We start from the raw sequence: 23,977 nt of genomic DNA, 5'->3' as shown, positions 1-23,977 counted from the left end.
TCAAGTTGCTGACACTGAGATACACTGCCACCTGGTGGCAGCATACCTAAAGTTTTGGAGGGAGGGGAGATGGGGTGGAGCAGGGGCAACTGTCAAGGGGAACAACCAGTATCTTACACATGCCCAAGACACACTCAGACACTTACACAGTGAGAACAGAAGTCATCATCTACCACCACCTGGCAGGAGGGGCCACAATGCCAGATGCTTGCTGGTTCCTTGACACTTTGACTTGGGTTTCCTGGATACTTTCTTCCCTTTTTTTTTTTTTTTAAATAAATTTAACTGATTAAATTTAACAACCATAAATAAACCAAGCACCATTAATTGAGTGCAGAACTTCATGGGAACTGCTAGAAGCCTGTACTACTTCAATCAATTATCTGAACCTCACATGCCATCCTTGACGGTTGAATGTGTCCATTTCAAGCTGCCACTTTCAGATCATCTTTCTAGCCAGTCAGTCTCCTGAAATCCGGCTTTCTATGCCCACCACCTCATTCATCTCTTGTAGCTGCATAACATTCACAAATTTCACAAGCTCTGCCCTTTAGATGTTGACATAAATCACTGTTGAAAAATATGCTGAGCAGGGCAGGGCAGAAAGCAGAGCTCTGTGGAATACACTAAAGACAGCCTCTCCCTCAACATTGATCTTGGCTACCTTTTCAATGAGGTGTTTTCCCAGCCTGTCAGGTAGGCTGTCTGTCTCTAAGTACTCTATGCCCTGTCCTGAGCTAACAAAAAGTAAGGCAACCACTCAGTGAGGGGCTCACATGGAAAACATGCATAGAGAATAAAGAAGGGGAGACTGGCCGTTTAATGGCTTCCTCCTTCAGGGAACCCCCCAACCCCAACCCCCATCATCATCCCTGTTATCTTCCCTCCCTCTCACCTGCTCTGGCAATTAACTCCCCCCCCCCCCCCCCCCACACACACACCAGCATGCCCTGCCTGTCCTGGGACACAGCCGCGAAGAGCCAGGCCTTAGAGACACTCTCCCTGGGAAGTTGAGCTCTCAGCAGTACCTGTTGACTCTGTGAGCAGGCATGTACCACCTTTCCTTTTCAGCTGCCACCCAGTGCTTTCCACCTATATTCAGACACCTACAGGTATGGGAAAATGTGGGCTTGAGCCCTGCCTCACGGCCCCTAACTATGGGAGCTGGCTCCAGTCTAGCCTCACCTTTCCCAGACATGAAATGGAAGCAGTGATAGTAACTAGCCATATAAGGCTGAGGCAAGGGTGAAATGGACAGGATGGGCTTAGCTGCAAGTTCCTGGCACACAGTTGGCGCTCAATAAATGCTGGTCCTTTCCCTAAGCAGCCCCAACGTGAAGATATGCTCAGCCTCTGAGACTGCCCTATAGGCAACCAGGCGAGAGGACCTGCAGCTGTCTGGGGAACCGAGAGGAGGGGCCCTCTTTGGGAACAGGAATGTAATTTTCCGGGGTTGTATTTCCGTCCTCAGCCTAGCTGTGACGACAGCCCCTCAGAGGCACGAGAGGAATTCTGAGTGTTCGTTCCCTTGGTCATTCCAAGATGGCATATGGCCTTCAACCCTGCACCAGGCCAGCCACTCACCCTTGTGGCTCTCCAGCTTACAGTACAACTGAAGCTCAGGGCATGCGCCGGTCATTCCAGCCATTCCCTGCTGCCTCCGCCCTTGTGGCCATCACAGCTTGTTCTAAACTAAAAGATCAGAAGACGGGAGGGCCAGGGAGGCGGGGCACGAGGGGAAGCTGCCTGAGCCAATGCAGGACGGCAGGGCGGCAGGGCGTGGACTCCCCAGAGCGTTGGGAGGACCCTCCTCAGCAGCTCAGGTCCCTGGGTCTTGAAAGTGACCAGGAGAGGAGGAATTTCCCTTATGTGCTAAAAGGTTCTGGGCCACCCTATGCAGAGCTCGAAATGGGAAATCAGGCCAAAGAACCAGGCAACTGAAGAATTCCTTATGGAAACGCAATTGGGCTTCTGAATCTCTGATAAATTTCATTTGGTGCCATTTTTGGAAGTTACTTTCAAGACAGAATCTTGAGGCCGAAGTCCCGCCTTCCCCAGCCCTGTTCTGAGAGCAGGAGGTCCTGCATCCCTTTGTAGGCAATGAGCAAAGCCAGGGCCCAAGGGGCAGGGCTGCTGCTCCGGTGCTGCAGGGGGAAAGGTATCAGAGGACAGCGGGGCGGGGGAGAGCAAGAGATCTCCGCCTTCATGCCTCTGGGTACAGACCAACGTTGAGCCAGGCCCAGTATGGAGGCGGCCGCCCTAAACAAGCAGCTGCTCCAGAACTTACCTTCCACTGCAGAGAATGGAACCACTGGTCCCGCAGGTAGCTGTTGGCAGCCTGCAACGACAAGAACAGGACAGCAAGGTCCGGTCACACACTTGTAGCATTTCAGAGCGTTTTACAGGCCAGCACACAAGCCCAGCCTGTCTGTCCAACAGTGTCTGCTCTGTGGTCCTAACAACCTTTAGAGGGATTCGCCAAGCTGAACCCTTTGGGTACAAGACCACAATAGAAGTGATAAGCAGGGTGACTTTTCTGAAATAAGACCTCACTTCCATTGTATGCTATTTTACTGGGTAGGAGTGACCTCAGACACTGGTGGCTGGGAAAGCTTTAACTGTACATGTATCCTGACTTATTTAGGATCATGGGAGGGGCCCAGATGAAGGGGAAAGCAGCATGGTCGTGGGATGATGGTGGGAGCTGTTTGGGTACTTCCTTTGTATCAAGCACTGCTCAGGCACCTGGAGGTTATTATCCACATATTCCGTCCTCAGCCTGCACAACAGCTCTGCAAGGTGAGTAACACATGCCCATTTCACAGAGGGAAAACTGAGACCCTAAGATCTTACATCAGCTAAGTACCTTCAAACCCAAGCAGCCTGTCTTCCAAGCCTGTGAGCTGAACCACTGTACCTCCTGCCACCTGTAAAAAGTCACGGGAGAAAGCAGCCAGCCAGCTTTGAACTCGGGCAGACCTGAGTTAGAAATCACTGTGTGGAAAGCAAAACCTTCTTTTATCCACACCACCCTAGTCCAGAGAACCTAGGCAGCTCAGCCTCGATTTTCTCATCTGTAAAGACCCATGGACCCACAGAAATGTCAGGAGCACTGGGACCGATTCTTGTAAAGCATCTAGAACAGCCGTGGGCAAACTACGGCCCGCGGGCCGGATCCGGCCCGTTTGGCTGTTCTATCCGGCCCGCGGAGCCGAAAGAGCGGAGGGTTCTCTTGCTCTCCCCTCCGCTCCTTTACTTTGATTTATATTAGTTCACACAAACACTCCATCCATGCTTTTGTTCCGGCCCTCCGGTCCAGTTTAAGAACCCATTGTGGCCCTTGAGTCAAAAAGTTTGCCCACCCCTGATCTAGAAGCATGCTGGGCACACAGCAGGTGGTCAAACAGAAATGCAGCTACTGTTATTATTATCATCACCATCACAGACTCCTCTCAAATTAAATGCGGCCTGAGGATGGCCCTGTGAACTCTAGGACGTGCTGCTGCTGCTTTCAAACCCGGTTCCAGCAGGTTTGCTAATGGTGAAAGCAGCAGTTGCGACATAGTTAACGCACGCCAGACCCAGACTAAACCCTATGTGTGGACTGGCTCATTCAGTCCTTGCAAGTCTATCCCGAGAAACTGGTACTGTCAGCAGTTCATTCCTACGGTACAGATGAGGAGACTGAGGCTCGGAAGCCTACAGACTCTCCCACGAGCTCACAGGCAGCCAGTGTGGGGCCAGGACTAGAAGTCAGGTGGTTGGATTCATGCTGTGAATCACAATATTATGGCAGTCTAAGTTCTCCACTGACCACCCCCAAGGACAGAAAGGCAGCATCCAGTCCCACGCGACCCCACGGCCCTGCACCAAGTGACCCTGACCCTGATGGTTAAGGGACTCTCACAAAGGCCAGGGCCTCCCTCTAAACCTGAAAGTCCACCTTTTGCCCGTCCCACTCCCGGGTGCATGCACAGCGTGTACAACTTTGGGTCTCTCTCTGTCAAGGAGTTCCAGGTCTCCCCACCTCCTCACCCTAATCACCATAGAAACATCAGCTCTCTGTCAGGACAGAATTTGGGGAAATCTCTGGGCTTGAATAAATGAACCAGTTCAGTGAGGAATCAGGCTCAGAGACTCATTCATACCACACCTGGAGGCAAGGTGAGTTGAATCTGCCCTGCATGGGGAGCAGACTGGGGCTCACCTGTGTGAGTGATGCAGGGACTTGTGCAGTAATGAGTCTCCAACAGACCTGGGTCAAGTCTGGAATCTACCACGGTCTATTGGTGTGACTGGAGCAAGTCCCCTGATGACACAGAGGCTGTGACAAAGGCGAGTCGGCTGCAGGGACCAGCAGTATCCCGAAGGGTCTGTGCTGGGTCACTTCCTCTCAGTGCTGACCTAGCTCTGTGGTCTCATGACAACTCTTGTTCATTAGGATGATAGAATACATCCCATGCTCAGGGACAGCAGCGCCAAGATCCCACGCATGAGAAAATCTATGTAAAACACTTACTTAGTGCAGTGCCCAGCATGTGCAAACACGCTACAGAGAGCAGCGATCAGTATCAGTGACAGCTGTGGCCATTGGTGTGCTGATAAATGTGTAACAACAGGCTCCCCGGGATAAAAAACAAAACACACCACAGTGATCACAGCATCTGCCGACTTCCATGCTGTGAGTGATGCCACCGTGGCTGATTCTGTCCCAGACCAGAACTGGAAAGAGAGGCACACGATGGGCTCTCAGGAGCCGGTATCAGATGGTACAAGTGGCTCCAGCATGTTCCTGGTCCAGTCATTTCTCTGCTTTTTAACACACCACAGTGGCCAGAGAAGGGAGCAGAGAAGGTGAGGAAGGCCAAATAAAGAATCCCCAAAGACTGTCTGCATCCTAATCCCCTATGAATATGACATCTTAGGGGGCCAAGGAGCTTTGCAAATGTGATTTAGTTAAGGATCTTGAGATGGGGAGGACGTTCTGATTATCTGAGTGAGCCACAAGGGTCCTTATGAGAGGGAGGCAGAAGGTCAGAGAGTCACAGATGGAAGGAGAGGTTGGAGTGATGTGGCCACGAACCAAGGGATGCAGGTGGCCACTAGAAGCTGGAAATGGCAAAGGAATGGATTCTCCTCTAGAGCTTTCAGAAGCAACCAGCCCTGCCAACACCTTGATTTTAGCCCAGTGGGACACATGTTGGACTTCTGGCCTCCAGAACTGTGGACAATAAATTTGTGTTACTTTATCTACTAAATTTGTGGTCATCTGTCACAGCAGCAGTAGGAAATGAACCTGGGAGGTATGGCCAAGCTGGTTTAGTGTTGATGTGGGTCATTCCATTGGTTCTGAGGGTCCACAGAAGGCCAGGGCAATGCCCAGAAGGTGTCACTGGTTGGACTAAATGACCAAGTGAAGACAAAAAGAGGGAATTAGAGAGGAAGATGGAGGAGAGGAAGAAGGAAAGGGACCCTCATCCCTCCCTCTTCTGTGCCACTGGCCCCACCCTCTAGCACCTGCCACTGCCTGCACTGTGCTCCTGTTTGTTACACGGTTTGTGTGCAACCAGCCCTGATGGTACCTGGCACTGCTAATCAGTGCTGGGAATTTGGGAGCTCATAGTCCACTCCTCAGTCATTCATTCAGCAGGTCTCGCTTGGTCACCTGATAATCAGACGCTGTGTGCTCTACCAGCCAAGCTCTCAGCTGACCCACCAGGGACAGGCAGCATGAGTGAGAAATAATTCTTTGCCGTCTTAAGCCACTTAGAGTTTGGGGCTGCTTGTCCCTGTAGCATAACCTGGCTTGTTTTGTTTTGTTGTATGGCTTTCACACAGAGTGTACATCCCACCAACATTCTGCCTTCACCCCTCCCTCACTGCCTACTGAATTATTTACACTTCAGGCCTCACCTGAAATGTCACTCTCCAGAATACCTGTCTTTATGGTGACTTGCCCCTCCCCATCCTTGACCCATCAGGTGATGGCACCTCATCTAACATATCGCACTATCCTGCGGTTGCTTGTTTCTTTCTTCTTCCTCTCCAGGCTGTGGGCTCTGTGAGGTCAAGGGCCATGTCTGACTTATTCACCACGATGTCCACAAAACCCAGAGAAACCTTTGTTAAATGAAAGGATGGTTAGATAGATAGATACATGGGTGGGTGGATGAGTGGATGGATGGATGGATGGATGAATAAATGGATGGGTGGGTGGATGGATGAATGAATGGATAAATCACCACTATACCCATTCTGCTCATTTAAAAAATGTCACATGTAATAGAATTTCAAACAAACTATTCATTCTTGATATCCCAAGCCAAATTTGACTAAGGCTCTAGAAATAATCATGGCAGCCTTTTCTCTGCACACCTGCTGTGTATCAGGTACAGTGCTAAGTATTTCCCATGTAGTATTGCTAATCCTCATGACATCCAGGGTCCAGTTCACAGACAATTTAGATGCCCAGAGAGGTAATTCCTGTTGCCCAAGGTTACACAGGTAGAGCATGTAGAGCTGGGCTGGGACTCAGGTCTGTCTGACCCCATAGCCCACTCTTTCTACTGTTCACCCCAACGTGAGAGACAGTGCCACACCTCGGCTCCATTGGGCTCCAGGAATTGGGCTGGGAAATCTGAATCTATTATGCTGATGACGAGGGAGGAAGAAGGATTTGGCACCTGATCCAATCAACAGGAGGCCCCACCTGGCAAACAAGAGGGTGGGGCCATAACTTTCCTCCAGACGGTAGCTATCGTGGGGTGCAGCCACTGCATCCTCACGCTACTTCCCCTCTCTTCAAAGGAGTCAGAGGTTGCAAAAGGGTGGGCTGTGAACTGCTTCTTCCTTCGGGTTGTCTAGTTTTAAAGAGACAGAGGCTGCTGGGGGACGTCTGGAACTGCTGTGCCGGCATAAGTGCCTGCCAAGGACAGGGAGAGAGGACTGGGCTGTGCCCGGCCTGGAGGAGCGGGCGCGTTTCTGCACAGAGTCCCAATACTGCAGTGTGGGCGGGTGAGCTGGGACGACCCAGACCTCTGGAACCCGAGGCTCCGCTCAGAGTCCTGAGGGTCACTCAGGGGAGACCGACTTAAGCATGGGAAAAAGGTCCTAGGAGAGGCAGGCCTGCTCAGGCCGGTGCCAGCTGCTCCCAGTGATAAATCTTTCGAATACTGAAAGGGCCCCGTTCCAGGCAAATTCTGCTTAATTTCCTCTTCGAAAGTTGCCAAGTTCTCTCTTATTGTTGCATTGTCTCAAGAGGTGAGAAAAACAGCCAAGGGTGCATGGGGTGGCTGTTGCCAAGTCCTCCTTCCCCGGCCCAACTTCTTAGGGAAAAAACAGCACGTGATCGCCAGACCGGAAAGGTCTTTCTCTCCAGCTTCCAGTAAGAAGGGAACCGCCCTGTCCCTGCCCCTGCCCCTGCTGCCAGTGTTTGGGGTAAACAGTTGCCCGGCCTCCTGGGGACTTTCCGGAAAGTCTGTGAGAGGAGCGGGTCTTGGAAACCCTCCGGGAAGGAAGCAGACACTCTCGGGGAAGAAGGTTCTCCTTGGTCTTGGCCACCCGCAGCCTTGTTTTCAGAGCAGTGGGCCCCGGCCACTACTCACGGATACGCGGAAACCCAACTGCGAGGCAGAAGTCCCCAAAGATGGTCTGCCCCACACGGCTCTTTAACGCCGGCCACCCTGCCTCGTGGGCCGCACCCCACGGGCGCTGTCACGGCACCTGTTATGTGCTTAAGCAGCTCCCTCCTCACAGTGGAAAGCAGCAGAAAGGGCACAGAGGAGAGAAGATAAACAGGTGCCTTCTGCACCGGGGATCCTAATGACATGGCATTAGGGAGCTCACGCTGAAAATCAGAGCATCCAGAAACACACCGACTGGACCCAGGCAGGAAGGCTGGCGCCTTTGTGTGGGACTCAGCCTGCTGGCAGACAGCTTAGCATCTCCGAGCTGGGGAGGAGGCACATTTGCCTAAGAGCGTCTCTTAACCTTCCTTGAACTCAGATAGGTCAGCTCCGAGTGAGACACGGATTCAAATTCCGACAAAGCAGCTTTGTAAGGAGGTCCCGTGGGAGAGGGACAGAGAGCAGAGGGAGGAATGGAGAGAGGAGAGAGATACAAAGAGAGTTAAGTCAAGATGCCCAGAGAAAAGGGCTGGAGTAGAGAGAGGTGTCTGGGGAAAGATACCAGAAAAAAAGAAACTGCAAGGTGGTGAAATGGAGCAAGTGATAAAGAACGAGAGAAGGGGTAGGAGGGAGACATGGAGAAAAGTATCAGAGAGACAGACAGGAAAAACGGACACACATGGATATGAAGAGCCTGAGAAAGGGGAGCGGGGAGAGATGCCAGGTAGGCGAGGGTAGGGACCCTACGAGCCCCTGACATCGCCGCTATGCAGAGCTGCTGTACCACATGTAGCAGGAGGGACCCTGCTCAGGGGTGCAGGGGTGCTGCGACCCTGCAGACCCGCCTGCATGCTGAGGCTAGTCCCCCCCTGGGAGCGGCCCGGTGCATGGAGCATGAGTCCAAAGGAAAAGTTCTACGGGCCAGCCTGCCACCAAAACTGTGGGTGGCAATGGCAACGTTCTTGATCTGCCCTGTCCCATACAGTAGCCACTGACTCCATGTGGCTATTGAGCACTCAAAATGTGTCTAGTGGATCAAGGAGCTGCATTCTTAATTTGATTTAATTAAGTTTAAAGGCAGAGGATCCTGTGTGGTGAGTGGCATCTGAAGGGACAGCGCTGCTCAGGGCATTGTCATCCTCTGACGACCCGAGCACTCCATGAAGCTCTCCAGGCCAGCCTTGCCCTGAGCACCCCTGGCTGCTTCTGGGCATCCCTTCCACCCGGAGCAGGGAAGACTGCTTGGTCACACCACGGCTCTGGCCCTGTCACCTGAATGGACCCACGGACGCTACAACGCAGGTGAGGAGGGCCCGGCCCGTACCTCGGGCCAACCACCCTGGGGCTCCCGGGCTCCCAGCCTCCCCATAACCACTTGGACCGCTCCACCTGAAGCCTATCTTCAAGATGACTCAGAACCCATTTATATAACATGACGGCCACATACCACCCGTGAATCACGGAAGGGAGGGCAGGAGGGTGGCAATAAGAAGGAAGCAAGGTAGCAGCCGATGGAAATGACAGCGAGAGAGACCAAGGCAGGCAATGGCGAGGTGCACCCACCTGGGCTCCCCTGGGTGACGGGGTGGAGGCTGTGTCTGCTTCCCTGTCCTAGCCGAGTCCAGCTCTGGATCCCAGGAGCTGCCGGCCGCCTCCTCCTCCTCCCTCTGCTCTCCTGCTCTAGCCTCTGGCCACTGGGCTGCACGGACTGTACTGTCCACTGCAGCAGGGGGCAGTGAGCAAGGGGCAGTGAGCAGCCACAGGCCCGCCCGTCTGTCAGCACAGTGGGAGAGCTCTGCGTGAGGCCACTGCCGGGTGCAGCCTCAGCCAGGCAAGTCATCACAGCCAGCCTGCAGCCACGACTTCAGTTAAAGGGATATTCCAGGCACTGCACAGTGACCCATACCCCTACAGACCTCACTGCCCCTCTACGCCCAGGGCAGGTGACACTCAGGGTACTTCCTTGAGGGGGTACTGTTGCCCCCTCCAGCTCCAGAAGTGATGATGCCCCCGCTGCTCCTACTGGCATAGAGACCACTACACCCAGGGCACTGGGGCTCAGGGCCTCCTTTCTCCAGCTGGACTATTTAAAGGTTTTCCCTTCTCCAGCCTCCCTCTTACACTCACATATCCAGCCCCCGCTGCCATGCAACAGGACTGATCCCTCTATTGGCCCCTTACTCCTTAGGAGCTTGCAATGGCTCCCTATTGCCCCCAGAATATAGCCACAGCTTCTTCATTCAGTTAGTAAGACTTATATGATCTGGCTGTGACCAAACAGCTGTAGACGCATCCATAAGGCTCTGAACCCTATTCCTCCCCTCTCTTGCAAAGCAGCTAATACCCCCTTGCCCTAAATTCATGCTTTGCTGAGTTCCCTCTGCCCAGCGCATATACCCCCCACCCTGGCACACTCTTACTCATCCCTCAGTGCCCAGTTCTAACGTCACCATCCAGGAAGCTTTCTCTGGTACCCCTAGGCTGAGTGAGTCACTCCCTGCTCCGGGATCCTAGTCCTCTGGGAAGTGCCTCTATTTTAGCTGTTATCTCTACAGTCATTTGTTTATGGCTCGGTCTCCCCAGAGGACCTCAGAGTTCTTCAAGGATGGGGCCAAGAGGCTTACTGGCCTTCCTCTCCCTCCCCTAGCACAGGGGACAGGCCAGCTCAGTGCTCTGTGATTCAAATGGGATTTTCAGCACCCATCTTCTCCCAGCTTTCCATGGAACCCTGCTGTGGCCTCCCTCCGCTGCCACCGCTGCTCTTCCCAGCCAAGGGGGCTGGAACTGACCCCTCTTTCCTAGACTCAACAGAAAGGCAGGCATGGCTTTGGTGTCCGTGAAGAGATAATAGTAAAGAACAGAATTTTTCTAAGGATGTTCAACTGTTCACTCATCTTGTTGAGTTCAGCATTCCTCAGGGGCCTAACTGCATTGTGCCTTTTGGCTCCACTACTGTTACACAACCCAGTGGCCGCTCATGAATCGGGTTTTAGGAAGCATCTCTTTAGGCTCAGAGCTGGTCTCCTCACTGGAGTGACAGAGTTAGAAAGAAAACGCCCCTAAAAGAAAGGCCGAGGCAGACTGTTCTCCCAAAGAAGAGAGAGTGCCCTCTCTCTCTAAATGAGGGGCTGCTGACTTGGAAACTGGGTATAGCTCTCTCTGAAATGATATAGAACACATCACATGTATGTCACATGTATGTATGGCAGCAGCCATGTTATCTTTTTTTGGTGGACCCACCTCTCCCGGTCCACGAGGTCCTGTAAGGCTTTCAGAGTGCACAGCTGCCTGCGGTCAAGGGTGGGTGTGTAATCCAGGCAGGGCCTTCCCTGGGGAGCATGGGGCTACAGCAGAACCAATCAGAACCATCCCTGAGCTTTTGCAGAAAGATGCTGGAGGGAAATGGGCTTGCACATTTTTAAGGATGACAAGCTCCAAGAATGTAACTTGAGACTGCCAGAATTCCACCTTTCCCACCACATGGAGAGACGCTGCCTGACAATGAAGCCAACAGAATGAGGCAGAGCCAGGAGATGGACAGACGGAGACATGGAGTATTAATGATATCATTTAACCCCTGGATGCAGCTACGCCTGAAGTCCTCTCTTAGACATCCAGTTACTTTAAAACAGTTACAGCATCATCAACTTCTCTTTTTCCTCAGATAGTTTGAATACTGTTTGCATCATTTCCAACCAACAGTCCTGACCAACACACACAAAATGCTCACTTTTCCAAGGGCACGGCTTATACTTCCATTGGAGTCTCAGAATATTCAGGTCAACAAGAAACAAGAAACCACCTCAGTCAAAGTAGAACAAAAGGTGACATCTGCTGCTCACTTGCTTCTTATCGCCTTTTAAGGCCTAACAACTGCCCGTATGCCTCAGTTTCCTCATCTGTAAAGTGGAGATCAGCAAACCTATGTTTCAGGTTTGTTAAGAGAAATAAAAGTAAGTACAATGCATAAAGCTTCTAGATCGTGGCAAGCATGTAGCTGGAGCTCAAACTGCGTGTATTCCCGCTCTCATCCCCCAGTAAGCCCTGGTTTATAATTTTCTTTACTTGGAGAAAAAAAAAAACAACAAAAAAAAACGCCTTAAATTAAACAACCTTCCCTTCTGATAGTTGGCCGTCTCCCTCCAAGGGAAAAGAGGAGGGCGAGTGAGTGGGGCTGGGAGAGGAAAGTGCTTGTTCATGTTTATTTCTCCTACCTGCAGTAAGACAGTTCCCCCAGGAATTGTGAGCTGTAAACAGTACTTCGGGGCATTCTCCCAGGACAGCAGCTGAACGTCTTCAATAGCGCTGTAGGAGACGGAGTTTTCCATGTACCCAGTTGGCTGCAGCAAAAACAAAAGAGAAAGACATGCATTGGTTACAGATCAGGCACAACGTCTGTGCCTCAGAAGAAGGTTCTGGAAAACATCCCCACTGTGGCAAGAAGCAAACCTAGCTGGAACAGACACCTGGAACCTCTAGGGACAAAGGAACTCCGTCTTTCCTCGCAGGCAGCGTCCAGCTGAAGGGCAGGAGCCATAGGGGAAACTTGCTCGTGTGTTTGTTTGGGTGTAGTTGGGACTAGACTGGGGGCACCTTGGGGGCAAGGCCTGTGCATTGTTCCTCTTGGCACAGCAGGGCGCAGCACAGCGGAGCCACCACCCTCTCCTGCCCAGAGAGCAGTCACAGCCCACCACTGGTCTCCCTGCCTCCTCTTTTCCCACAAATATGCCTTCTCCACTCAGTACCCAGGGCCACGTGCCACGTGGGCAAATCAACCCCCTTACTCTCCTGCTCAGCATATTTCCAACGGCTCCCAGTGGTCCGACCACGAAATCGATGTTCCCATCCTCCACTGACAAGCCCGCAGGTCTGGTCTCACTTCCTCCTCCAGACCCACCCTGCTTCTCTCCCTTTCCTGGCTCCTACATAGGCCTGCTGCCAGCACCACACTCTTACCCGCTCTTTGTCCCAGAAAGGCCGCGGCCCCACCCTGTCACTCTCCTCTTCTACTCGCCAGGTCTCAGCTCAACAGGCTTCTGGGGAGAGCCTGCGATCCTCCGGACCCCAGAACCGACCCGATCACACCCTGGCCTGAGCCCTCCATGCTCACCAGCCGGGTTAACTACTGTGGACTGATATTGTCTGTTATCGAGTTGATGTCTGCCTCCTGGCCAGCCTGCAGTTCAGGCCCGAGTCTGTCTTTGTGCCTGCTCTCTCTCCCCAGTGCCTGGCACATGGCAAGCATGCAACAACTTGTGTTTATAGAAAGAATGATAAAGGGCATCATCAGTCCTGGCGTGAGGGTGGGACAAGAGAAAGTCACAGTCACTCACTGCTCTCTGAGTTCTGCTATCACAGAGAGAAGGCACCCGGGGTCAGGTGGATGAACTAGCACTGGGTCCTCGCGATATTCTTGTTCCTCTGGCCCCTAGGAAGCCAGACTTCAGCACAGTCAGAGGTGAGTATAGCACAGCTGAGAATAACAGCTCACAGCTCCCAAACGCTGACATGCACCAAGCACCCCTGGGCACATGGCAAGTGCTGTCTCCTTTAATCCTCACAACTGTCCCATGGAGCAGGTGCAGGGCCATCCCCATTGCACAGATGAGAAAGCTGAGGCTGAGGCAGACACATGACTTGCCAAAGGCCACCCAGCTGGGGAGGGGCATGGCCAGCTTTGAACTAAGCTGCTGACTTGGAATTGGCACCCTGCCTACTAAGCCATACTGCAACAAAGGGTCAGATGCAATTTAAAATGTGTGACTTCCATTTGTTTGTTCATTTGACAGATTTGAGCACCTATGATGTTTCAGGCCCCAAACAAGGTGCTGGGAATACAGCAGTGAATGAGACAGGAGCCCAATGGGGCAAAGAGACAACAAACAAACAAAATTCCCAAATAATTAAACTAATGAGGAGCAACAGTGCTGCACCAAGAATCAAAATAGGGTATGGTGAGAACTGGAGCACTGTGGAAAGATGGAGGGCAAGTACATCCCAGAGCCCACGGCCAGTGCAAAGGGCCCAGAGGCAGCCAGAGGCTGGGAGAGTTCAGGGGGGAGCCAAAAGGCAAAGGGAGGGAGGGCTGGGTAAGGAGTGCCCTGGAGAGATGGCAGGCCACGGCAGGAGGCCTGGAAAGTGAAGCTGGGGTCCGGGATCACTCCCCTGGGGTGGAGTGCTGCAGGCGCTTTAGGCACGGTTCATAGCATCGCTGGGACTGCTGCAGAGCAGACACAGGAGCAGTGGGCAGAACCGCCTGGAGGCTCTGCACAGGCCCAGTGAGTGTCCGGGCTGCTCAGACCCCACGGGGAGACGGCCAAGTTCATCCTGTGGTTCTCACCAGCACATGGCCCACCCTGGGGCAGCAATCCAGGGGCCACCGTGGCTGCACACCCCAAAGGCAAACGTGGGATTGCCCCTCACCCTCTGCCCTATTCCAGCATTCCCTGCATGATGATGTTTTCAATATTCTGCAGTAAATGATTCAGCCCACAGCACATCTTGTCCTGAGAGTATCAGTGAAACCAGGGTGTGGGGTTGGCTACATGCTCACTTCCAAACCCACATTCCAATATTTATTGTTTGTTGCTGTCTGCCTCCCCTGCCAGTGTTTCAGCACCACGAGAGCAGGACTTCTCACCTGTTCCAAGTACTGAAACAGAGCCTGACGCTGAGGAGGTGATCACTTTCTTAGTAAATGAAGGAATAGTTTCCTAAATAAAAAAGTTCATCCAAGTATTACTTACAATCACTACACATAACACAGTTGAGAAGATGCTTTTTGGGTTATTATTTTTTTAAATTAAAAATAATTAATAATCCTTTTAAAAGTCAGCTTTAGGAAGCAATGACACCTGTGTGCCCGGATACGTCAAAGGCCTTTCCACCTTCCTCCCATCTCCACGTCTCTCCCTCTTGAAGGTCCAGTCGGCCTTCAAAGCCCGCTCGCTGACCCCTCGAAATGCACAGAGGCCAGAGGACATGGGCTAAGACATGGCCCTGGTGCATCTGGAAAATCGCTGCACCATGTCGAACAACACAGAGAAATAAAAACCCATTCCAAAAATCCCAGCAAGGGGATAGCGTGATCATACCGAGTTGGACTTGATTATCCAAACCAAGTGAATGGCCAGCTTCATTTCTTCAGAATCCCACCTTGGACACTAAGCAAAAGGCCTCGAGACTTCTATTTCCCACCACAGCCTCCTCAGAGACCCTGAGGCACGAGGAGACACTTCCCAGGGCCCACACCACGCCTGTGGAACACACTCCAGATGACCACTACTGACATGTGTGATCTTAGAGGAGGGAGGGCTTACTCACCACCTGTGTGTGCCTTTCCTATGTCCCTGCTTTAGCTGTCTCAATGTGGCCTTGATTTGAAGTTGCAACATAGGCAGGTTCTGGGGGGAAAGGTTGGGTATAAATGAATACATACTGTTTTTAATAGATGTATTGTTTTTCCATTGTTTGAAGAAGTCCTGGCTAAAAGCAAGATTTGCATAATCAACGAGACCTACGTTTGAGCCACTTACTGTGTGTCTTTACATAAGATACTGTACCTCTCTGAGCCTGTTTCCTATAATGGTAAAACGAAAATTTAATAGAATTATCAGGAGCCTTAAAGGAGATCCAATTTATCAGGGGCTTAGCATAGCATATGGAACATACAGAAAAGCTCAATAAAATCAATTATGATGAGAAGACTACATTTTATCTCTTGGGGTCTTTTTCCTCCAAACCCATAATTCTGATTGAACCATTAGAAAAACATCAGACAAAACCCAAATGAGGGACATTCCTCAAAACACCTGACCAGTACTCATCAAACACAAGGAAAGTCTGAGCAACTTTCCCAGCCAAGAAAAGTACACAGAGACCCAATGACTAAGTGTACTGAGGGATCCCGGATGGGATCTTGGGATAGAAATAGGACATTACGTAAAAACTAAGGAAATCGAATAAAATATAAGGGTTCACAATAGCATATGAAAACTGCTTCATTAGTTGTGACAAATGTCTCATGCTATTGTAAGATGTTCACAACAGAGAAAACGGGGTGCTGGTATATACGGGAACTCTCTGTACTGTCTTTGTAACTTTTTAAAATATTTTAAACTGTTCTAAAATAAAATGTTTAGTAAGAAAAATTAACTGCCGTCACTACCTCTGTTGTCACTATCATCATTATCATCATCATTGACAGAGCCTAGACAGAGCCCACGAGGTCTCCCAGGGCAATGGGACAGAGCGGGATCCAAAGCCCCCACACATGGCTCTCTGGTGGAGGCACGAGCTGCTGCTGACCAATGATGCCCTTCATCGGAGGTACTTTCACACTCTTGGGAGGACTTCACAGGTAACTGGTAATCCCCTGGTAATCTGAACACTGTGGTCAGAGCCGCAGTGGACTGGATTCCTGTGCGGGGCGAAGGCTGAATTAGACCAAAAAATAAAAATAAAAAATAAAAAATTCAATTCTCTTGGGGAAGCTGGGAAATGCAGTTCTAAGAGGTACTTTGAGGCGAACAATAAGCAGATTAAAAGTTATTTCTACATGTAAAAGCAATGCAAGACGTACTGGGGTTCCGTTGAAGGACATCCCAGAATTAGCAAAACTACAGGGATGGAAATCAAACCTGCAGTCGCCTGTGGCTGTGACAGTGGAGGAGACTTTACAGAGGGGCATGAGGGAATGTTTGGGGGTGACTGAAATATTCTAGATCTCAATTGTGGTGGTGGTTACTTGACTGTATATGTTTGTCAAAACTCACAGATCTGCGCACTAAAATGGTAAATTTCCCTGAATGTAAATCACAACTAAGAAAGGCAATGAGTGAATATTCAAGATAATTTGTAAGATGATGAATAGAATGAAATCTTTCAGATAAAATCTTACTAAAATCACTCATTAGCACTTTGGTATATTACCTTCCCGGTTATTTTTCATATGTAATTTTTTTTACAGAGCCCAAGTCATGTAGTATATATAATTTTGCACATCCCATATTCTGAATAATCTCCAGAACCGTCACCTCAGTGGCTATAAAATATTCGGCCACCATTTATTTATCACCGCTCCCCCTCCTCCCCTATGGGAAGTGTGGTGATTTCATTTTCTGCTGCTCTAAACAACTCCACAGTGAACATCCTTATGAAACATGTTTTTCTACCCTATATTTAGGATTTTTTTTTTAGGCCAGATTCCCAGAAATGGAATTAATGGGACAAAGGGTAAGAGCATATTTTAGATCATTGCCAAATTGCTCTCATTAAAGAGATATTAACGAGAACTGGGTGCCCTGGCGAAGACTGGGGGCTTCATCCTGGGCCCCCAGCTTGAGTGGGCCCTGCCAGCGCTATGCCTTGACGGGCTGCGTTCAGTGTGACCACCTGGTAGCTGAGTGCCTGCAACGTGACCACACTGCCAGGGTGCTGGAGTGGCAGGACTCTGCAAGTCAGGGTCCTGGCTCCTGGGGACACTGCTCTCCACAAGAGCCGGGAACAGGTCGGGGTGCCTTTGTCCTTTTGCTCTCAGGAATTGATGAGGGACATTTGGGGGTCTTGATATCTGTCAGACCAGGAAGAGAATACTCTCCCTCTGCTTTAGTTTCTGAGATGAGCTTCTTCCCTGGTATCCCCTCAATCACTGGATCTGGGCTACAGAAAGCAGGACCTAGAGGGGCTTCATCAGGTCCCCCAACAACCCCACAAAGCCTTCAGAGTTGATATTCCAACCTTCTTGGACATCCCATGAGTCAGACGGACATGGAGTGGGGTCACCAAATGCCCCTGAAACTGCCCCCTCCCCCAGTCTTCACTTCCCCTGCCTTTCTGGGGAGCCAGCTCCTCCTGCCCAAACCCGCCTGCTGGTTTCCATGGGGATTTCTCTAAAAGTGAATATGAATCGTGACGTCAGAGGCCCCCAAGCCGAGGCTGCAGGCTGACTCAAGGCACATGCAAACAAGATGCTGGCATGCTTCCTAGGGAGGAGGCTCTGGACCCCAAAAGGAAAAGCTGGTCTGGAAACACCCTCGAAGTGCTCGCTCTGGGGCGGGCGGCTGGGAAACCTTGGTCAGCTGGGGACCTGGGCTGAGACCAGCGGGCTGTGTGTCATGGGAGGGTTGCCACCCCGGCAGCCTGCTGAGTGTGCCTCACTGTGGACACGTCTCCTCTCTCCACAAGTGGAAGTCACCTGAGTCATCACACAGGGGGACCCACACTGCACAGCCTGATTCCATGGGGCCCGGCCCCACATGCAAGAGAAAGGATGTGCTCCTGGCCCCACACGTGAGGCCCCACACGTGATCCCCGGCCTCAAAGGAGAAATGTCAGTCAGGTCAGAGGGCAGGGAGCCCCTGCCAGCCCCACCTTAGACAGTCAACAGCAGCAATGACAGGAATAACAATGACGATGCCATGACCTCGGTGATGGTACAAGGGTGTGGCTCGTACTGGGGGAGTGGGCTTCAGCTCTCACCTCCCCCTGCTGCTTTTTAAAAAGCTGAGATAAAAGTCACAGGACATAAAATTAACCATTAACCATTTAAAAATTCAGAGGCATTTAGTGCATTCACAATGCTGTGCAACCTTTGCCTCAATTTAGTTCTCAGACACTTTCATCACCCCGAAAGGAAACCCATATCCATGAAGGGACCTCTCCCTGTGACCCCTGCCCCATCACCAGTCCCTGGTAGCCACAGTCCGCTGTTTGTCTCTCTGGATTTGCCTGTTCTGGAAATTTCCTTTCTACAGAATCAATCAAAACGTGGTCCTTTCTATCTGACACCTTTCATTCAGTGTTTTTGAGATTCATCTGCATGGCCACACGTACTTCATTTCTTCTCAGGGCTGAATAATGTTCCGCTGAGTGGCCATCATGCTGTTTTACTTACCCATCCATCAGTTGATGGACACGTGGGTTGTTTCTACCCTTTGGTGATTGTGAACAGCCTGCTGCATACTTTTTCAATGACAAGGAAGGACAGGGCTCTTCAAACACCCTTCATGAAGCCCCTCCCACACAGAAAGGCACAGGTGCCCTGGTTAACATTTACCAAGCAGTTACCATGTGGCCAGCACCACGCTGAGGCTGAGGGACTTGTAGTAAGTATTACCTCCTTTAACTGTACAACGCGCGGGGGGCACTGTATTTACCGTTTATTCACATGCTACAGAAGAAGACAGGGCTCCACGGAGAGGTGCTGGCATGTCACAGGCCTTGCTTTTTAGAGATAGATCTGGGGTTCAATCTGACAATCCTGAGCCTGGGATCTCCATCCCCACGTTCTGCCAATCTCCAATGTGCGTACCTGTGCGCATGCACACCACAAGTGCATTACAGGCAACAGAGGAGCCGGGATCAGAGAGGACAGAGCCAGACCTGACACAGTGTGGGGATGCAGGGGTGGGGGGGGGGTCCTCAGAATCTGCCAGTCCACTGCCACTCAGCCATAGGTGACCCCAGGCCACCTACGACTCCATTCGGCTTCAAGGGCAGAAACCCACACATCCTCATTTGGGAAAGGCCTGTCAAAATACTTTGGTGTTCTCTTTAATCCCCCAAAAGAAAGCCATACAGCAAAAGCAAGGTAGCAGGTAACCATCTGCCACGAGATGGGCCAGTCTGGGCCCGGTCCCAGAGCAAATCTCCTCGGATGCCTTTCGCACTCCTCTTCCCCTGGTTTCCGTAAGCCAAAGACTCCGAGCATAAGTCCACCTTCTCTGGTTGCCCCAGGGCCCTGGCTGTCATTGCCACTCTCCACTGGTGAGTGGTGCAGCCCAGCAATGCTCCTGGTGCCGCCAGGACAGAAAGCTGCTCGCTGCTGCACTTACTGGTCTCTGGTGAGGAGACCGTTCTGTACAGCGTCTCCAATCATTCTCTTGAGGCCAAGTGGCTGCTCCCTATGCTGCCAACGCACCTTCTCCTCAAAAGGTCACTGCTCCCTGTTGTGGCCTGTGACACCAGAGTGCCACGCTTGTGAGAATTATGTGTCAAGTAAAAGTAACTTGGGTTTTGAGCAAGAAAAACCTCTTAGGATAAAAATATGTGCATCTTGCGTTTTATGTTTGGTTTGAGCTTATCTTGGTGGTGGGGTGATTACTCTAAGTTCTTCATAGCATAAATCAGTCTCAGCAACCCACAGGCAGCTACTGAGCACTTGACATGTGGCTAGTGCAACGGTCCCTCGGGACTGAATTCATGCAGTCACTCAACAAGAGGAACCTCTCCCATGTGCAGCCAATGCCAGGGCCTGGGGACAAGACAGGGAAGGGGAGGGACACATCTGTATAGTCCAGGGGCTGACGAGTGGAGGAGGAGACAGATGACCCAGGAAGACAGAAGGTTAGAGGACAGAGGCTGTGTCCTCAGGGCATGGCACTTTCACCTGTGTCACTGGGCACCTCTGACAGCTGGGCAACTGATCAAGGCTCAGAAGGGGACCTGGAAGGGGCCTGGATGGAGGCCCACTGGAGCACCTGCTGGCTCCCTTCACCCACCCCCCGCCTCTGCATGGCCAGTCCCACCTCCACTAGCCCCCCGCCCCCTCACCCACAGCCCACCCGGAGGCAGGTATTGCTATCAACCCTCAACAGACCAGAAATGGAGGCTCTGAGCTGATAGCACCTTGACCAACTGCACAGAGAGCTTTTCAGGACAGACTGGGAAGTGAAGCCAGACCCTCAGACCTCATGCCCTGGCTCTGTCTATAACAGCCCAGAGGGTTGAAAGTCAGGGGGTCTGCATCTGTGTGATGTCACCACACCATCCTCCAGCAGAACTGCTGACCCTGCTGGTGAACCCTGGGCGGGACAGTGCTGAGAGATGCAGCAGGAGCTTCTGGAGGCCTGCTGCTGTCCTAGGTCTTGATTCCGATGGTAGTGGCATAGGGTGTTCTTGCTGTTAGGATGCATCAGGTGTGCACTTTCCAGTGTGTAAGTTAGGCTTCAATAAAAAGATGTTAAAACCATCAGAAGTTCTAGAGTCAAATCCAGCTCCACCACTTGCTGGCTGTGTGGCCTTAGGAATCACTTGGCCTCTGAGTCCATTTTCTCCCGTGTAAAAGTGAGATCATATTCACACTCACTAGGGTGGGCGTTATTTTTAAAAAGACATTACCAAGTGTTGGAAAAGATTGGAATCCTCGCCCTGGCTAGTGTGGCTCAGTTGGCTGAGCATTGACCCATGCACCGAAAGGTCACCTGTTTGATTCCCAGTCAGGGCACATGCCCAGGTTGCAGGTTCAGTCCCCAGTACAGGCAGCGTGTAGGAGGCAGCCAATGGATGGTTTTGTTTTGTTTTCTCTCTCTCTCTCCCTCTCCCTTCTGCTTTCTCTAAAATCAAATAAATGTTTTAAAAAAGAAATTGGAGCCCAGCCAGTGTTGCTCAGTGGTTGAGCATCAACCTATGAACCAGGAGGTCACGGTTCGATTCCAGTCAGGGTGCATGCCTGGGTTGCGAGCCCAGTACCCAATAGATGATTCTCTCTCATCATTGATGTTTCTATCTCTCTCTCCCTCTCCCTTCCTCTCTGAAATCAATAAAAATATATATTTTTTAAAAAACTTTACATCATCATTAAAAAAAAAAAAAATTGGAATCCTATACACTGCTGGTGGGAATGTGAAATGCAACCACTTGGGAAGACAGCCTGGCAGTTCTTCAAAAAGTCAAACAGTTTCCACATGACCCATGTGGGGAACTTTACAGTATGTGAATTAGATGCAATTAAAAAAGGTAACAGTATACCTATCTTAAGCGTGTTTGTGGAGAGTACTTAAGTATGTAAGGCTCAGCACCTCGTAAGAACTTGGTAATAAGTAACTACTCCTGCGGTCACCCCAAGAGAGTGGGTGGCCTGGAAGAAGGCCAGGAGAGGGCTGCCTGCGGGCAGGGACGCGATGCAAGAGTTCAAATCCCAGCACGAAGCCAGGTGCTAAGTAGGAGCTCATTATATGCAGGTGATTATTTTGAAAAAGCCACAACAAGAAGGAAGAAGGGGCTTTACACACGCTCTTGACATTCCTCCATCACCCACAGATGACTCTGAAAAGTCAGGACAGAGAGGACTGCACCGGTTCGGAGTCATCCCAGGAGGTGATCGCCCAGCTCTGGATGACCGATGACAAGCAGGTGTAGGGCCAAGCATTCCAGGAGCTTGGGGCCACACAGCATGGCCTGCTCTGGCTTGCCCACCTCCTCTTGTCCCATCTCAACCAAGCCCTGCCACAGACCAGCTGGGCCATGAGGTTAGGGCCAGTGCCTGGGGCAGGCCAAGGCTGTTCTGAGATGGTCAGGAGGCAAGTTCTGGCTCATTAATCATGAGTCCAGCCATGGCAGCTGCCCCCTTTTATGGCCAAATGGCTCAAGAGGTTTAATAATAGAGCGAAGGGCTGATATTTCCACATGCAGATCCTTCCAACCCCAGTCACCATCGCGGGCATGGGAAGATGAAACTCTGGGTCCCCAGTGTGCGGCGCTCGGCATCTGTGCCATCAGGCACTTCCACCATCGGGGCAGCTGATTGGGGCTCTAAGAGCCATGACACAAAGTCAGTACACTCCACCCACTGAGTCAGCAAACATTTTTAAGGACCCCAGCAGCCCACACGGATCAGGCAAATCCCACGTGCCAGGCCCTCGGGTAAGCAGTCCACAGGCACCATCTCACTGCTTCCTCATAAGGATCCAGGAGGCCCCGAACTAGCCGAGGAAGAAAGGGAGGCTCGGGGCAGTTAAACAGTGAATCCAGCTACAGCTGGTCAGCAGAAAGACCACGCCATTGACGTAGAAGCCAAGTCCGTACCCACTGCACCCTGTCCCCCACCTGTTCTATAAGACACTGGCCTGGGAGCCCCAAGACGACCAGGGCCTCAGGGGCCAGTGTGGTCCTGGCAAGGGTGTGGGGAGGAAACAGAAACTTACAAATGAAAGAACAGCATGATGTAACACTGAGGTGTGGGTACAAAGGGCAAGCACACTGGTGTGAGAACAGGGTGTTGCTAGATGAGACTGGGGTGCAAAGACTCTCCAGGAAGGCCTCAGACCTGGGCAAAGCCCTCAACTGCCCAACCTTCTCAAATTCTTGGATTCTCTCTCTCCTTTCCTACTTTTTTTTTTTAAATTGAGATATACTATATAAACATACGGTACATAACATGCAGATGTCTTAAGCGTTCAGCTGGGTTTATCTTTGCATACGCACAGACCTGTGTAACCACTACCAGGTCAAGAGTGGACCGTCTCCAACACCACAGACGGCTCCCTTGTGCCCCTCCCCAGTCCATGCTGCCTGGAGGTGCCTGCTGTTCTGACGTCCATCACGACGGGTCGGGTCTTGACCTCTTTACAAGTGGAAGCACACAGCAGACATGCCTTTGTGTCTGGCTCTTTTGTTTGGCACAGTATCTGCGAGGTGCATATGTCTGTAGCTCATTCTTCTTTTAATTTTAGAGCAGTGTTCCTTCCTATCTACCACTGTTGTTTATGGACCTTTGGTTGCTTCCAGTTTGGGGTCATTGTGTATAAAGCTGCTGTGAACATTTTTGTACTTATTTTGGGGGAGGGAGGACCAAGTACTCTTTTGGTAAGTACCCAGGAGTAGGATTTTCCTGGGCCACAGGGTGAAATGCTTACATTTAAGCCCAAGAGACACACATTTGTAAGAAATGCCAGGGAACTTTTATATAAAAATGAGCTCCTTTTTAGGGCCCACTCGTTCTCAGATACCTAGGCCTTTGGGAGAGCAAGGATTTCTGAGTTTGGGGGAAGGAATCAGACCAGCGGTAGAGCTCAATTTTCTCAAAAGGTGGGGTGAATTTTTCACATAAGGGGGCGTTTGAGACCCACAGGAGCGGCAGTACCGTTCTCAAAACTGGACTGAGAGAAGAGGTGGTGGCAAAACAGAAACTTTTTTCCTGGCTAATTGGCAGAAAGGGACATCTCTGCTCCCCTTCATGTTCAGCCTCCTTGCCATGCTCAGTACAGACGCTTCTACAAAAGGAAAGGGCATGTTTGCTCAAGATTAGAGCTCCGAGTTAAAGGCTAGGAACAGCAACTATATTTTTGTTAATATTAGTACTAATTAACTCCAAGATCACATGCCAATGTCATGCGGGCCTGCATCCATTAGGCGTTCCAGATGTAAGGACACCAGCAGGGATCTAATGGCACATTTTCAGGTCTTCAAAAACAGATGCTAGTCAATGGTGTAATTCAGCTGGAGGAAAACTGTGGCCTATGACAGCCTGCAAACAGCAGCACCTGCCTCTGGGGGCTCATTGGTCAAGGTACACCTCAACCCTGGACCTTCCCGGGCACTGTTGTCAGCTGCCTGTGTGCCACGAACTCCTG

The 23,977-nt window shown here is 51.2% G+C and overlaps 1 protein-coding gene across 1 annotated transcript in view; it reads right to left on the bottom strand.

Annotated features, from left to right (window-relative positions):
• Positions 1-23,977, bottom strand: part of CMIP (c-Maf inducing protein) — a 237,598-nt gene that overhangs the window by 74,694 nt on the left and 138,927 nt on the right. Inside the window, exons 2-3 of the mRNA XM_080645754.1 lie at positions 11,840-11,965; positions 2,288-2,338 (exon numbers count right to left, since the gene is read on the bottom strand). Of these exons, the coding sequence (XP_080501880.1) occupies positions 2,288-2,338; positions 11,840-11,965 (177 nt within the window). The remainder of the gene's footprint in view (positions 1-2,287; positions 2,339-11,839; positions 11,966-23,977) is intronic.

This window comes from Plecotus auritus, assembly GCF_963455305.1.
Source record: "Plecotus auritus genome assembly, chromosome: 10".
Classification (NCBI taxonomy): Eukaryota; Metazoa; Chordata; class Mammalia; order Chiroptera; family Vespertilionidae; genus Plecotus; species Plecotus auritus.
Note: the sequence above shows the minus strand (reverse complement) of the source record. Positions and strands in the feature narration are given on the sequence as shown.